This window comes from Mirounga leonina, unplaced genomic scaffold, assembly GCF_011800145.1.
Source record: "Mirounga leonina isolate KUSES-001 unplaced genomic scaffold, KU_Mleo_1.0 Mir_127, whole genome shotgun sequence".
NCBI classification, from domain to species: domain Eukaryota; kingdom Metazoa; phylum Chordata; class Mammalia; order Carnivora; family Phocidae; genus Mirounga; species Mirounga leonina.
In genome coordinates this window covers 79500345-79515765 of record NW_023270316.1, presented here as the reverse complement: position 1 = coordinate 79515765, position 15421 = coordinate 79500345, and the positions used below count along the sequence as shown (strand labels likewise).

The window sequence follows — 15421 nt, the reverse complement described above, 5'->3', positions numbered from 1 at the left end:
AGACTTTAAATGACACACTGGACCAAATGGACTTCACAGGTATATTCAGAACATTCCATTGCAAAGCAACAGAATACACATTCTTCCCTAGTGCCCATGGAACATTCTCCAGAATAGATCAAATCCTAGGTCACAAATCAGGTCTCAACCAGTACCAAAAGATTGGGATCATTCCCTGCATATTTTTGGACCATAGTGCTTTGAAACTAGAACTCAATCACAAGAGGAAAGTCGGAAAGAACTCAAATACATGGAGGTTAAAGAGCATCCTACTAAAGAATGAATGGGTCAACCAGGAATTTAAAGAAGAATTAAAAAAATTCATGGAAACAAATGAAAATGAAAACACAACTGTTCAATGTCTTTGGGATGCAGCAAAGGCAGTCCTAAGAGGAAAGTATATAGCAATACAAGCCTTTCTCAAGAAACAAGAAAGGTCTCAAATACACAACCTAACCCTACACCTAAAGGAGCTGGAGAAAGAACAGCAAATAAAGCCTAAACCCAGCAGGAGAAGAGAAATAATAAAGATCAGAGCAGAAATCAATGAAATAGAAACCAAAAGAACAGAAGAGATCAACGAAACTAGGAGCTTGTTTTTTGAAAGAATTAATAAGATTGGACTGCGTCCCCACCTCACCAGGAAACTACTAAAGTTCCTGTGGAAGTAAAGTAGACTTTCATAAGAACATAATGGATGGAGAAGAGAAAACCTATGGTGGCTGTGAAGGCCCGGATGCCATGTATATCAAATTGATATCTTTGGATGGTCATGAATTTATTGTAAAAAGAGAACATGCACTAACATCTGGAACAATAAAAGCCATGTTGAGTGGCCCAGGTCAGTTTGCAAAGAACGAAACTAATGAAGTCAATTTTAGAGAGATTCCTTCACATGTGCTATCAAAAGTGTGCATGTATTTTACCTACGAGGTTTGCTACACTAACAGCTCCACAGAGATTCCTGAATTCCCAATTGCACCTGAAATTGCACTGGAACTGCTGATGGCTGTGAACTTCCTAGATTGTTAAATAAAATAAATTATAATAAACTGTTAACTTTTTTCAGTATTTAATACCTGTAGTTGAGTTAGTAATTTTTTCATATATAGCATGTTGCCTGTGTGCAGTTGAACTTTAAAGTTCACTGCAAAGCAGATTATCTTCTGTTCTTTTGCATAGCAATCAGAGTTGAAATTTATTTGCTACATCAACAAATTAAGGACATTTTCACAAATTGAGAAATAAACAAATATGCCAATTCGTAGGTGGTTTTGCCTTATCCTTTGGATGGGATTTTTAAAATTAGAGCAGTGGTGATATAGTAAATACTGAAATTTAAGCATAAATGAACACATTCTACAGGTAAATAATGGGGCTACATATTTTTGTGTTTTCAGTGTTTTTTTTAAACCTATTCTGATCTTATAGCCATTGTTAGCATTACTAGAGTTATGCAAATAATTGCATTATAAACATGTTTATAACTTAGCCAAAACATTGATTTTTATAACTGTCAAAGACATAAGAGGTGACATTTCTTATGTGTCTTTTGATAAACTGCAGTATTGTTTAAGTGTAAAAAAAAAAGAATTAATAAGATTGATAAACCCCTGGCCAGACTTATCAAAAAGAAAAGAGAAATGACCCAAATAAATAAAATCATGAATGAAAGAGGAGAGATCACAACCAACACCAAAGAAATACAAACAATTATAGAACATATTATTAGTAACTATATGCCAGCAAATTAGATAATCTGGAAGAAATGGATGCATTCCTAGAGATGTATAAACTACCAAAACTGAACCAGGAAGAAATAGAAAACCTGAGCAGACCTATAACCACTAAGGAAATTGAAGCAGTAATCAAAAATCTCACAACAAACAAAAGCCCAGGCCAGATGGCTTCCCAGGGGAATTCTACCAAAAATTTAAAGAAGAATTAATACCTATTCTGAAACTGTTCCAAAAAATAGAAATGGAAGGAAAACTTCCAAACTCGTTTTATGAGGCCAGCATTACCTTGATCCCAAAATCAGACAAAGACCCCATCAAAAAAGAGAATTACAGACCAATATCCCTGATGAACATGGACTTAAAAATTCTCACCAAAATACTAGCCAATAGGATCCAACAGTACATTAAAAGGATTATTCACCACGACCAAGTGGGATTTATTCCTGGGCTGCAAATTTGGTTCAACATCTGCAAATCAATCAATGTGATACAATACATTAATAAAAGAAATGCATCTTAATAGATGCAGAAAAAGCATTTGACAAAGTACAGCATCCTTTCTTGATCAAAACTCTTCAGAGTGTAGGGATAGAGGGTACATATCTCAATATCATAAAAGCCATCTATGAAAAACCCACAGTGAGTATCATTCTCAATGGGGAAAAATTGAAAGCTTTCCCCCTAAGGTCAGGAACACAGCAGGGATGTCCACTATCACCACTGCTTCCTAGCCACAGCAATCAGACAACAAAAAGAAATAAAAGGAATCAGAATTGGCAAAGAAGAAGTCAAACTCTCACTCTTTGCAGATGATATGATACTTTATGTGGAAAACCCAAAAGACCACCCCCAAACTGCTAGAACTCATATAGGAGTTCAGTCAAGTGACAGGATATAAAATCAATGCACAGAAATCAGTTGCGTTTCTATACACCAACAACAAGACAGAAGAAAGAGAAATTAAGGAGTCAATCCCATTTACAATTGCACCCAAAACCATAAGATACCTAGGACTAAATCCAACCAAAGAGGCAAAGAATCTGTCCTCAGAAAACTATAAAATACTCAGGGCGCCTGGGTGGCTCAGTTGGTTGAGCGACTGCCTTCAGCTCAGGTCATGATCCTGGAGTCCCTGGATCGAGTCCTGCATCGGGCTCCCTGCTCGGCAGGGAGTCTGCTTCTCCCTCTGACCCTTCCCCTCTCATGTGCTCTCTCTCATTCTCTCTGTCTCAAGTAAATAAATAAAATCTTAAAAAAAAAAAAGAAAACTATAAAATACTCATGAAAGAAATTGAGGAAGACACAAAGAAATGGAAAAACGTTCCATGCTCATGGATTGGAAGAACGAATATTGTGAAGAGGTCAATGTTACCTAGAACAATCTACACATTTAATGCAATCCCTATCAAAATACCATCCACTTTTTTCAAAGAAATGGAACAAATAATCCTAAAATTTAAATGGAACCAGAAAAGACCCTGAATAGCCAGAGGAATGTTGAAAAAGAAAAGCAAAGCTGGTGGCATCACAATTCTGGACTTCAATCTCTATTACAAAGCTGTCATCATCAAGACAGTATGGTACTGGCACAAAAACAGACACATAGATCAATGGAACAGAATAGAGAGCCCAGAAATGAACCCTCAACTCTATGGTCAACTAATCTTCAACAAAGCAGGAAAGAATGTCCAATGGAAAAAAGACAGTCTCTTCAACAAATGGTGCTGGGAAAATTGGACAGCCACATGCAGAAGAATGAAACTGGACCATTTCCTTACACCACACACAAAAATAAACTCAAAATGGGTGAAATACCTAAATGTGAGACAGGAGTCCATCAAAATCCTAGAGGAGAACACAGGCAGCAACCTCTTTGACCTCAGCCACAGCAACTTCTTCCTAGAAACATTGCCAAAGGCAAGGGAAGCAAGGGCAAAAATGAACTATTGGGACTTCATCAAGATAAAAGCTTTTGCACAGCAATAGAAACAGTCAACAAAACCAAAAGACAACCGACAGAATGGGAGAAGATATTTGCAAATGAAATATCAGATAAAGGGCTAGTATCCAAAATCTATAAAGAACTTATCAAACTCAACATCCAAAGAACAAATGATCCAATCAAGAAATGGGCAGAAGACATGAACAGACATTTTTCCAAAGAAAACATCCAAATGGCCAACAGACACATGAAAAAGTGCTCAACATCGCTCGGCATCAGGGAAATCCAAATCAAAACCTCAATGAGATACCACCTCACACCAGTCAGAATGGCTAAAATTAACAAGTCAGGAAATGACAGATGTTGGTGAGGATGCAGAGGAAAGGGAACCCTCCTACACTGTTGGTGGGAATGCAAGCAGGTGCAGCCACTCTGGAAAACAGTATGGAGATTCCTCAAAAAGTTAAAAATAGAGCTACCCTATGACCCAGCAATTGCACTACTGGGCATTTACCCCAAAGATACAAATGTAGTGATCCGAAGGGGTATGTGCACTCCGATGTTTATAGCAGCAACGTCCACAATAGCCAAACTATGGAAAGAGCCAAGATGTCCATCAACAGATGAATGGATAAAGAAGATGTGGTCTATATATACAATGGAATATTATGCAGCCATCAAAAAAAAACACGAAGTCTTGCCATTTGCAACGACGTGGATGGAACTAGAGGGTATTATGCTAAGCAAAACAAGTCAATCAGAGAAAGACATGTATCATATGATCTCACTGATATGAGGAATTCTTAATCTCAGGAAACAAACTGAGGGTTGCTGGAGTGGTGGGATGGATGGGTGGCTGGGTGATAGGCACTGGGGAGGGTATATGCTATGGTGAGTGCTGTGAATTGTGTAAGACTGATGAATCACAGACCTATACCTCTGAAACAGATTATACATTATACGTTAAAAAAAAAAAAAGATAGTAGGAAGGGAAAAGTGAAGGGGGGGGAAGTCAGAGGGGGAGATGAACCATGAGAGACTATGGACTCTGAGAAACAAATTGAGGGTTCTAGAGGGGAGGGGTTGGGGGGATGGGTTAGCCTGGTGATGGATATTAAAAAGGGCACGTATTGAATGGAGCACTGGGTGTTATATGCAAACAATGAATCATGGAACACTACAGCAAAAACTAATGATGTAATGTATGGTGATTAACATAACATAATAAAATAGAATTAAAAAAATTTTTGTAATAAAATTATGTATATTTTAAAAAATAAAATAAAACCAGAGAAGACAGGAAAAGAGTGGAAGATCAAAAATAAAAACAAAAAGCAACAAATAGAAAATAGTTACAAATATTAGATATTAAATCCACTATACCAATATCAACTTAAATGTGAATGGTCTAAATAGACCAATTAAAAGGCAGAGATTATCAGAGTGGATAAAAAAATACAAAACCTACTTTTGGGGGTGCCTGGCTGGCTCAGTTGGTGCAGCATGTGACTCTTGATCTTGGGATTGTGAGTTTGGGACCCACATTGGGTGTAGAGATTAATTAAAATAATAAGATAGTGTAGGAGATTATCTAGAGGAAACCTTAGGTTTGATGATGACTTTTTAGATACAACACCAAAAGCACAATCCATGAAAGAAAAAATTGGTAAGTTGAAGTTCATTAAAATAAAAAACTGAATGAAAGACAAACCACAGATTGGGAGAAAATATTTGCAAAGCACATATTTGATAAAGGACTGTATGCACAGTCACTTAAAATATGCACAGTCTCTTAAAACTCAACAATAAGAAAACAAACAACTCAATTTTTTAAATGGGCAAAAGATCTGAACAAGACGCCTCACCAAAGAAGATATATACATGGCAAATAAGCATACAAAGCAATGCTCCACATCATATGTCATCAGGAAATGCAAATTAAAACAACAATGAGATACCACTACACACTTATTAGAACGGCTAAAATACACAATAATGAAAGGACCAAACACTGGCAAGGATATGGGGCAACAGGAACTCTCACTCCTCGCTGATGGGAATGCAAAATGGTGTAGCCACTTTGGAAGACAGTTTGGCAGGTCCTCACAGAACTAAACATTGTCTTACCATACAGTCTAGCAATTGCACTCTTGGTATTTACCAAAAAGAGCTAAAAACTTATGCCCACAAAAAAACCTATGCACAGATGTTAATAGCATTTTTATTCATAACTGTCAAAATTCGGAAGCAACCAAGATGTCCTTCAGTAGGTGAATGAATAAACAAACATGGTGTCTCCAGACAAGGGAATATTATTTAGTGCTAAAATAGATGAAAAGTCATGAAAAGACATGGAGGAAACTTAAATGCATATTACAAAGTGAAAGAAGCCAATTTGAAAAGGCTATATACTGTATGATTCTAAACTATATGACATTTTGGAAAAGGCAAAACTATGGAGACAGTTAAAATGTCAGTGGTTGCCAAGCGTTTGGGGAGGGGAAAGGGCAAATAGGTAAAGCATAGGGGATTTTTAGGGCAGTGAAACTATTCTATATGATACTATAATGGTGGTCACATGTCATTAAACATTTGTCAAAACCCACCCAATGTACAATAATACCAAGAGTGAGCCCTAATGTGAACTATGGACTTCGGGTGATAATGACATGTTAGTTTAGGTTCTCTGATTTTAATCAACATACCATACTAAAGCAAAGTGTTAATAATAGGAGAAACTATATATAGGGCGCTGGGGGGAGCACATGGGAATTCTACTTTCTGTTCAATTTTTCTGCAAACCTAAAACTGCCCTAAAAAATGGTCTGTTAATTTTTTTAAAAAGCCCTTTGGTTCTTTAGCTTAAGATCTAACATTAATTCACAGAATCATATCCTATAATTAATAGCATTTACTTACAAACAAAACATTAAAATATTTAAATATTATCTTCATAAGTGTGTTCTTTATTACATTGCTTCTTGTAGTAATTTTGTTTTTCATTCATTCAACAAATACATGAACACTCACGGTGTTCCAGACCTGACATGGTACCTGGGCCATAGTGCATGAATAAGTAAGTGAGTGAGTGAGTGAATGAATGAGACCAGCCTTCCTGGAATACATTAAACTATAGCTCTTTGACTTTCAACCTCCCTCATCTTTCTTTGATCTACCTCTTCTCACCCTAACTTTATGTCAAAAGCTGCTCTGGCTTCCACAAACAGGGTTACTCACTTATAATTTCTATGTTGTGGTCAGGTAGAAGGTTTAGAGGGGTTTCACATTTTTTTGAAGATTTTATTTATTTTTATTTATTTATTTATTTATTTATTTATTTATTTGACAGAGAGAGAGAGAACAAGCAGGGGGAGCTGCAGGCAGGAGGAGAAGCAGGCTCCCCGCTGAGCAGTAAGCCTGATGCAGGGCTCCATCCCAGGACCCTGGGATCATGACCGCAGCTGAAAGCAGACGCTTAAGCAACTGAGCCACCCAGGCGTCCTGGGGTTTCATATTTTTATGGCAAATCAACAAAGAATAGGAAGCAAGTGGACCCTGAGAGAGTTCATTTTAGAACTTCTCTCTCAGCTCTTATTCTCCACATCTGCATGTCTAGGTTTCTCAAAGCATTATTTTTATAAGGACCAAAGAGGACTTGGACACAGTTATTCATCTACTAAACAGTTATACCCTTATTCAAGAAAAGAGCTGAGAGCCAAGCCATGTTATTTGTAGAATCGACCTACCTTCAGCCTTTGGTTCAATAGACTGGCCCTATCTGTGTCCAGTGGTCAAACTTTGACCCAAAGTCTAAGCTATTTTATCTTCCTAGGCACCTCTGTCGAATCTCCATAGCTGATTATCCAGGCAGATGGAATCCTCTATCTTAATTGATGAAACAAGATAGTGTCCCACTATTTAATATTTAACAAGAAACTTTGCACAGTTACAAGAATCAATCACCTAATCTTACTTACACGACTGGAAGGATCAACATCCATCTTAGTCTTAAGGGAGGTGACATGGATTATGTCTTTGACCTGTGTCTGTCCCAGCTGGTGTCAGAAAAGCAGCTTAGCATCAATCACCCATAACTAACACACTTGTCTTTGGCTGGCATCAAACTATAATATCCTTTCTAACAGGTCATTACAAATTTGGAAGCCATCATTTGCCTATTTGAACAGGGGAAATAATATCCTGTGACAAATGGATAACAAACGGTTTGACTGTCTGTCCCTCGTGTGCTAGTTTTCCAGTAAAGTAGGGAATAAGGAAGTATTATTTATGATGCTAAATTTCATTACGTAGCAAAGAAGGGGGGAGGGGAGAAAGGAAAAAGCATGGTGATGAGTAAATATTGTAAGAAATGTTGTTTGAGAATTCCCCCCAACCCACCCTTCCTTTTGAGTTCTCTGTCTCAAGTAATGGCCCAGACAATCTTCCAGTCTCTGGCTTGAAACCTCATTATCTTTAGGCAGACCTCCCAACCCCCATCAGCCATTACCTTGATTCTTCTGATCTCTCTCCTATCTCTGTTCTCTGTCTTTTCAATGCCTTTATTCAGGCCCTTGTCACGTTTTCATTGGATGACTCATTCATTGCATTCACTCAACAAGCTTTTGTTGAGTATCCATAGGTGTGCGAGGCTCTGGAGACATGCCAGACATGGCTGCCATAGGACCTGCATGGGACCCTGGCAGAGAAGAGGGACATCGAACACACAATCACAAGGAAGATCCGGGTGCTCTGAAAGCCGGTGAACAGCAAGTAAACCAGGCCGCAGGGTTCAAGGACCACATTGAGGCTGTGATGTTTAAGTGAAACCTGCAAGGGAGGGCTTTGAAGGGTGAAGATACTCGGTCAGGAAGCAGACTGGAGTTCCAACTTAGCTCCTCCATGTTCCTCCACTCCTGACATTCCACAGTGCTTCTGCTGTCAATAGAACACTCCACACCTCTTAGCATGTTACTCAAACTGTAAACTCACTTTCTACCTTTACTTCCCACACATTCTGATACAGAGTTTATGTTATTATCACACACTGTTCCACTAGCACAAGGTGCCCTTTTATATCCCCAAGTGTTTGTGGATGCTGTTCCTTTGATTTGGGTTTTGTTTTCTTCATCTGAAAATTCATTCTTGTTCTCAGGGCTCAGCTAAGAGGTAGCTTTTCTTGATTCTCATTAATAATAGCGATTTTCCCTCACTGTTCTGTGTTATTCATACAATTACTTTTTATCAAGATCATTCTGTCATATGTCATAATGATAGATTATTTGCATGTTTTTAGGGTAAAAGACTCTTGAATATAGAAACATCACTGTTGCCTTTTCCAGTACCAGTACCTAGCACCCAGCACCAGCACCTGGCACTTAGTACAGCACCAGCACCCACTACCTAGCAGCAGCACCCAGCGCCAGCACCCCAAACTCAGGAAAGTGCCATGTACATAGCCAGTTTTCAGTGAATTTTTGTTAACTTGGGTGGGCACTCATTTCCCTAACCCAATTAATGATTTGAAAGAAGGCTTTTCTTTAGTAAGAAATCATCTCTGCAAAATTACAACTTTATGGGCGTGATGTTGCTGTAAAATTTTTTTGCATGTAATTGAAAATTGATATCCTATAATAGGTAATACCTAAGTCCCTGTAATTTAGTGTGGTGTAAGGAGTGACACGGAGATATTTTCTAAACTTGTGCTGAGTGAACAAGGTTAAGCCTTGCAGAGGTATCACAGATGTAATTTGGAAGATGGAGTTGAAACATAAACCTACTCAAGTTTCATGTACTCAGTAGGCAAAAATAGCAATAAGGCAAAGAATCCATTTCTATTAAGACCAAATCTCCACTGTGCTTGTGATTGATTAGCTCCTTCCCACCAGAGAACTATGTGGGTTGTTAGTCTCAAGACCTGTCTCAAGATGCACCTTTCTCATATTACTCAATAATGAAAGGAGGCAGTTCAGAATGCCTTTATACTATTAATTGTTCAGTGCTCTACAGTTTATGAAAAGCTTTCACATGCATTATCTCATTTGAAAACAATTTTCCAAAGTAGATGAGGTAGATATTTTCATTTTACGGAGGAAGGAGCTGAGGGCTCAGAAAGGCTCATTCATTTCTTCGTTTAACAAGTATTTATTGGATGTGTTTCTGCCAGACACATAATGTAAGGTGCTTGCCCAGGCGGATCTTCTGATTTCTCACCCAGGCTCTTTCCACCACCTCATGTGACTAAAATGAAACATCAGCAGAAATGAAATGTAGGGAGAGGGCCAGAATGACTCAATTCTGCAATTTTTAGGTGTTGGAGATGACATATCTTGGGATATGTTTCACACCTGGCTTCTCCACTTGGATTGAATGTTGAGCCTTAAATAAAGAGGCTGCCTCTTCTGTATTCTCTGAAGCTCCTGGAACACGTTGAATCTTCAGCATGATCCCATGGAATATTTGAGCGGAATTTTTTTTGTACATTCACGCCTAGACACCTATTTGAGCTACTTGAGAGCTTAGTTGCTTAGATGTTTTTGATCTGTGTTCACTGGACAGTTGCTTTTAAAATGGGTAGACAACTTGGAAACCACCAATGGTGTCTATGTGAATTCCTGTTTGGTATAAACTGGATAGTTTAATGCCTCAATACAACACCACTAGGGTGTCTTCGTGGAGCCAAATAAACACTCAGATTCTCAAAGCATTAGCCTACTCAGAAGTGCATTGTTCAGAAAACAGAGGTTGCTGGCTGGCAGTGTCAGACCTCTCTCGGTGGGTGTCCAGAGGTCTGCCCAGTGGCCATAAGGAGCTAGTCTCTCCCTGCCCCAGGTAATGACTCAGGTGCAAAGAGACAAACCTCATTGGCAGGTGTGGGGGTGCCCTGACTCTGGAGCCTCATTCCTCATAGGAGCCATTCATGTAGCTTTGTGGGCTCCCACAAAGGCATGCACCAGCAAGATCACTGCACTGACAGAAGCCTAAGGACGTGGCTTCCTGTCAGGTGTTCACATATTCTGATGCAGTTATCAATCAGGTTTTTTCTACCATCAGTAATGCTGCTTAGTGATAGCTACATATTCTATCTTTTTTTTTTTTAAGTAGACTCTACATCCAGCATGGAGCCCAACATAGGGCTTGAACTCATGACCCTGAGATCAAGACCATGGCCAAGATCAAGAGGTAGATGCTTAACTGACTGAGCCACCCAGTCACTCCACATATTTTATCTTTATCTATTTCCAAGACAACAGAGCCCAAAAGGTAACCACAGGTCAAATTCTTATACAGAAGAGAAAGATTTTGTTAATCCTTTGCTCACATTCCCATCCAACCCTGCATATTATCATTTACCTTTTCTTCATATGTCTCCAATATCACAAAGACATATAAAGGCACTTGAAACATTTCAAAGGAAAGTTCAGGACATTGCTATGATTTTTACCATCCAGTTATTGTTTAAGTTAGAGTTAGGGTGTACTGCCCATGTCGCCAAGGTAAAATCTGTTTTCTTCAGACTGATGTAAGTAAAAGTGCTTGATGACACAGAGGTGCCATGTCCTGCCCGGACTGTCTGCCGTGTTTTTATGGACAGAGCTGTCCATCAGTCCTGAGCTACAGCTGCTGCTATAGGCCTGCACACCTGTCTTGCAAGAGCACACAGGGAGTTCTGCAGAGTCGACAGTGCGTTGCTGATCAGTTTGATGATGGCATGCCTGTGTCAGAGGGGCACACCCAGAAACACAGCCACTGGGCCTGACCCATCCTGTAAAAGATGCTGCTTGCCTGCCCTTACTCAAGTTTAGCACTCAGGTACAAATTGCAAACTCTGGTTGGGTTTGCCCTGGTCTTTACTCTTCAGCACTGCCTTATTATAACTCAAGTCTGTTTAAGGATCAGTGAGAAGAATGGAACCGTGTGGTTATCAGACAACTACGTGCAGCATAAATAAACACTGTCTAAGTTATAACTAATGAACAGGCACAATTGTGATTCTGTCATTGCCCCTTCTTCTCAGTAGGGTAGTGGTGGGGGTCTTCATTAGAAGTGGCTGGGAGAGTGGATCAGTGCATTTGGCTATGATCTATTTCATCTAATGTCCTGTTTGGGACCCCTGATCACTCTTATCCACTTCTAATGCTTGGTAACAAGCATATTTAGTTTTGTAAGAAACCACCAAATGGGGGCGCCTGGGTGGCTCAGTCGTTAAGCTTCTGCCTTTGAGTCCTGGTCGAGGGTCCCAGGGTCCTGGGATCAAGCCCCACATCAGGCTCCCTGCCCCGTGGGAAGCCTGCTTCTCCCTCTCCCATTCCCCTGCTTGTGTTCCCTCTCTCACTGTGTCTCTCTCTGTCAAATCAATAAATAAAATCTCAAAAAAAAAAAAAAAAAAGAAACCACCAAATGTCTTCCAAAGTGACTGTACCATTTTGCATTCCCAATGGCAATAAATGAGATTTCCTGTTTGTCCTACATCCTTGCCAGCATACGGTGTTGTCAGTGGTCCAGATTTTGACAGTTCTAATAGATGTGTAGTGGTATCTCATTTTTGTTTTAATTTTTATCTCCCCGATGACATACAATGTGGAGACCTTTTCATATATTTATTTGCACCTGTATATCTTCTTTGGTGAGGTGTCACGGTCTTTGGCTCATTTTTAAATTGGGTTATATATTTTCTTATTGTTGAGTTTTAAGAGTTCTTTGCATGGCATATTTTTTTCTGTCCATTTACTTTCAGCCTATTTGTGCCTTTGTATTTAAGGTAAATTTTCTGTAAACAGAATATAGTTGGATCTTGCTTTTCCCCCCCAGTCTGCTAATCTTTGCCTTTAATTGAAGCTTCTAGTTCACCTACACTTAATGAAATTATTGATATTGTTGGATTAATTTTGTCGTTTTGCTATTTGTCTCCTATTTCTCCTCCTTGCTCTCTGTTTTTCCTCCTCTATTCCTCCTCTTTTGTTTTCTGTAGAGTAAATTATTTTTTAGTATTCTATTTTCATTATTCTATTTATTCTATTCTACTTACTCTATTCTATTAATTATCCTATGTCACTATGTCTTTTTGCATTATTTTTTAATGGTAGCTCTAGAAAAGTGATTCTCAAACTCCACATCCACCTGAATCATTTGGAGGGCTTGTTAAAACAAGATCGCTGGGCCCCACCCCAGAATTTCTGGTTCAGTGGGTGGGGGTGGGGGTCCTTGAAAGTGCATTTCTAATAAGTTCCTAAGTAATGCCAGTGCTTCTGGTCAGGGGACCACCCTTCCAGAATACTGTTCTAGGAATTAAAATCTGCACCTTTAACATTTTACATTCTACTTCTTAGTAGAATTAATATTGTACTACATCATGTGAAATATAAAAGATAGGAAACCTGCAGCAGTATAGTTTCAGCTACCTATCACCCTAATCCTTTGTGCTGTTGTCATAGATCTTCTATCTACATATTTTAGAAAACCTACAATACGTTCCTTTTCTTTTTGCACTAAATAGTCTTATGCTTTTTAATAAAGTCATTTGCTTTTTAATGAAATTAAGAGAAGAAAAGAAAATACAGAGTCTCTTATATTTACCACATATTTACCATTTCCAGTGGTGTTTGTCCTTCCTGGAGGCCCTATTTATCATCTGGAGTCATTTCCTTTCAGCCTGAAGAATTTGCCTTAGTGTTTCTTGAAAACCATGTTTATTTATAATGAATTCTCTCAGTTTTTGTTTACCTGAAAATATTTTTACTCTGCTTTCATTTTTAGAAAATATTTAAAAGATACTTCTTCTGGGCTGATGAGTTTTTCTTTTTTCTGGGTTTGGGACTCAGAAATCTTCATTTTTCACAACACCCAGGTCATTATTATTATGTAGAATGGTGTTGGCCATAGTTTAGGAAAACTATAATAAACACTTCATTAATATTACCTATATAATGAGGAGATAACTTGTGGCTTTGGGATGGAGTAGTGGGGATGAAGTGGTTTGAGGAGCAAATGAGAAGGTATAAACAGGGAGTGTAGACAGTGTTACACTTATTAATCTTCTTTCCTCTTAAAACAAATTAGATTAAATTTGGGTTGTAGTCTGTTGATCTACATTTTTGGCACCAATGTGATAGAACCTTGATTTCATAGACCTATTTAAACTGTAAATTTCTTCTGCCTATGCTTCAACTCATTTGTGTGATCTTTTAACTATCCCCATTTATTCTGTTCTCTGAAAGATGGCTTGAAATGGGCCTAAAGTTCCAGGCACTGTGGCCTCATTGCTAGGGCCAGTGATGTTCAGGATGAACCCAGCTCTGGGCCCAGTAAAATCTGATGGCTGCTGGGTGCATAGTTGCAGCTTGGACCGAGAGGCAGTGCATTCCAGGACTCATTCTTTTAAGCAGATGGAGGGCCCGCACTCCATCTTTCTGTTTCCTCACACCTCTGGGGAAGCATTGTGCTCTGAATGGGTGTTGTCGAGGGAAGAATCATGTTGGGGAGAAAAGAGTAGGAGAGAAGAGAAGGCCCATGATCATAATATGATGCACAGAATGAAAAATGCCAAAAGGGAGATACAGACAAAACACTAGGGCAGAGTATAGGAAGGACATGCTATTTTCAAGCAGGCCTACTAGCAGAGTGAAACAGAAGGAAGCAAGAAATGAGGACCGCTTTGAGATTATCCAACCATAGGTGATTTTGTGGACACGGAAACTAGTCTGAATGGGTCCCCATGGGTAAGAGGCTGGCCAGGCTCCTTTCTCATGTCACATTAGTTTTACCAGTTTAGTAGCTTTAGGAACGTGTAATTTATTGTATTGCGACTTTGACCTCTTCATGGCAATTTAGGTGGTTTATTCTGGTGCTGATACCTTATGACCTCAGTGTGATTCAGGTCTTTAGGCTTTTTAAGATGGGACTAGCCAACTGTACTGGGGTAGCTTCTGACATAACTTAAAATTATAACACTTGGAGATAAAGATCCCACAAGTACCTGGAGTTGTCTATGGAGACAGCCTGCCACTGCCACTGGACACAATGCTTAGGGGTATGTATTAAAGATTGGACATGGTTTCCACCCTCAGGAGTATTACATTTTAATTTGGGAAGCCAGGGATATCAAAACAATCAACGTATGCGTCAGCAAAAGTCATTAGCTGGAATGTAATGACACTTTGCAGTGGGAGGATATGGGCTAAATAGTCAGTTATGGCTTTCTGAAGCAGATGAAATATACAAAAAGCAAAAATGTGATGCAGTGAATTGGAGGTGAGAGAGGGTATTTATAGGGGATGGAGGAAAGAACACAGGGATATCAAATATATGTCTATTTGCCATTGTGCAAAAGTCCTTATGAAATATCCCAGCTATGGGCTTATCCATTTTTTCCAGTTTTTTGTTTTGTTTTGCTTTGTTCGCAAAATCAGGTTATCTTTGGCACCTCTTCTGTGGGTACAGCTTATGAATAACTGTTTCATTTCACTCTTGCAGTCAAGAGTCACCTGAAGGACAGCAGGGCCACCTACTTACTTTTTCTTTCTGTCCTTTACAACCATCCCAGCAGAACTGGGGGGAGTCGCTGCTGGAGTGGTCCCTGGAGCCTGATTCTCCCAGGTATTACCATCTCTGTTTGATTTACTTATAGATGTGATGGACTGATAGAGGGCACCTGGGTGGCTCAGTTGGTTAAGCGACTGCCTTCGGCTCAGGTCATGATCCTGGAGTCCCGGGATCGAGTCCCACATCGGGCTCCCTGCTCAGC

At 39.2% G+C, this 15421-nt stretch overlaps 1 protein-coding gene across 1 annotated transcript; it reads left to right on the top strand.

The window, feature by feature from the left end:
• The first annotated feature begins 640 nt into the window (after positions 1-640).
• On the top strand, positions 641-1059 carry LOC118009201 (elongin-C-like). The gene has a single exon (XM_035002979.1). It carries the CDS (start codon positions 694-696, stop codon positions 1030-1032), a length of 339 nt encoding a protein of 112 aa, XP_034858870.1. The 5' UTR covers positions 641-693; the 3' UTR covers positions 1033-1059.
• The last annotated feature ends 14362 nt before the right edge of the window (positions 1060-15421 follow it).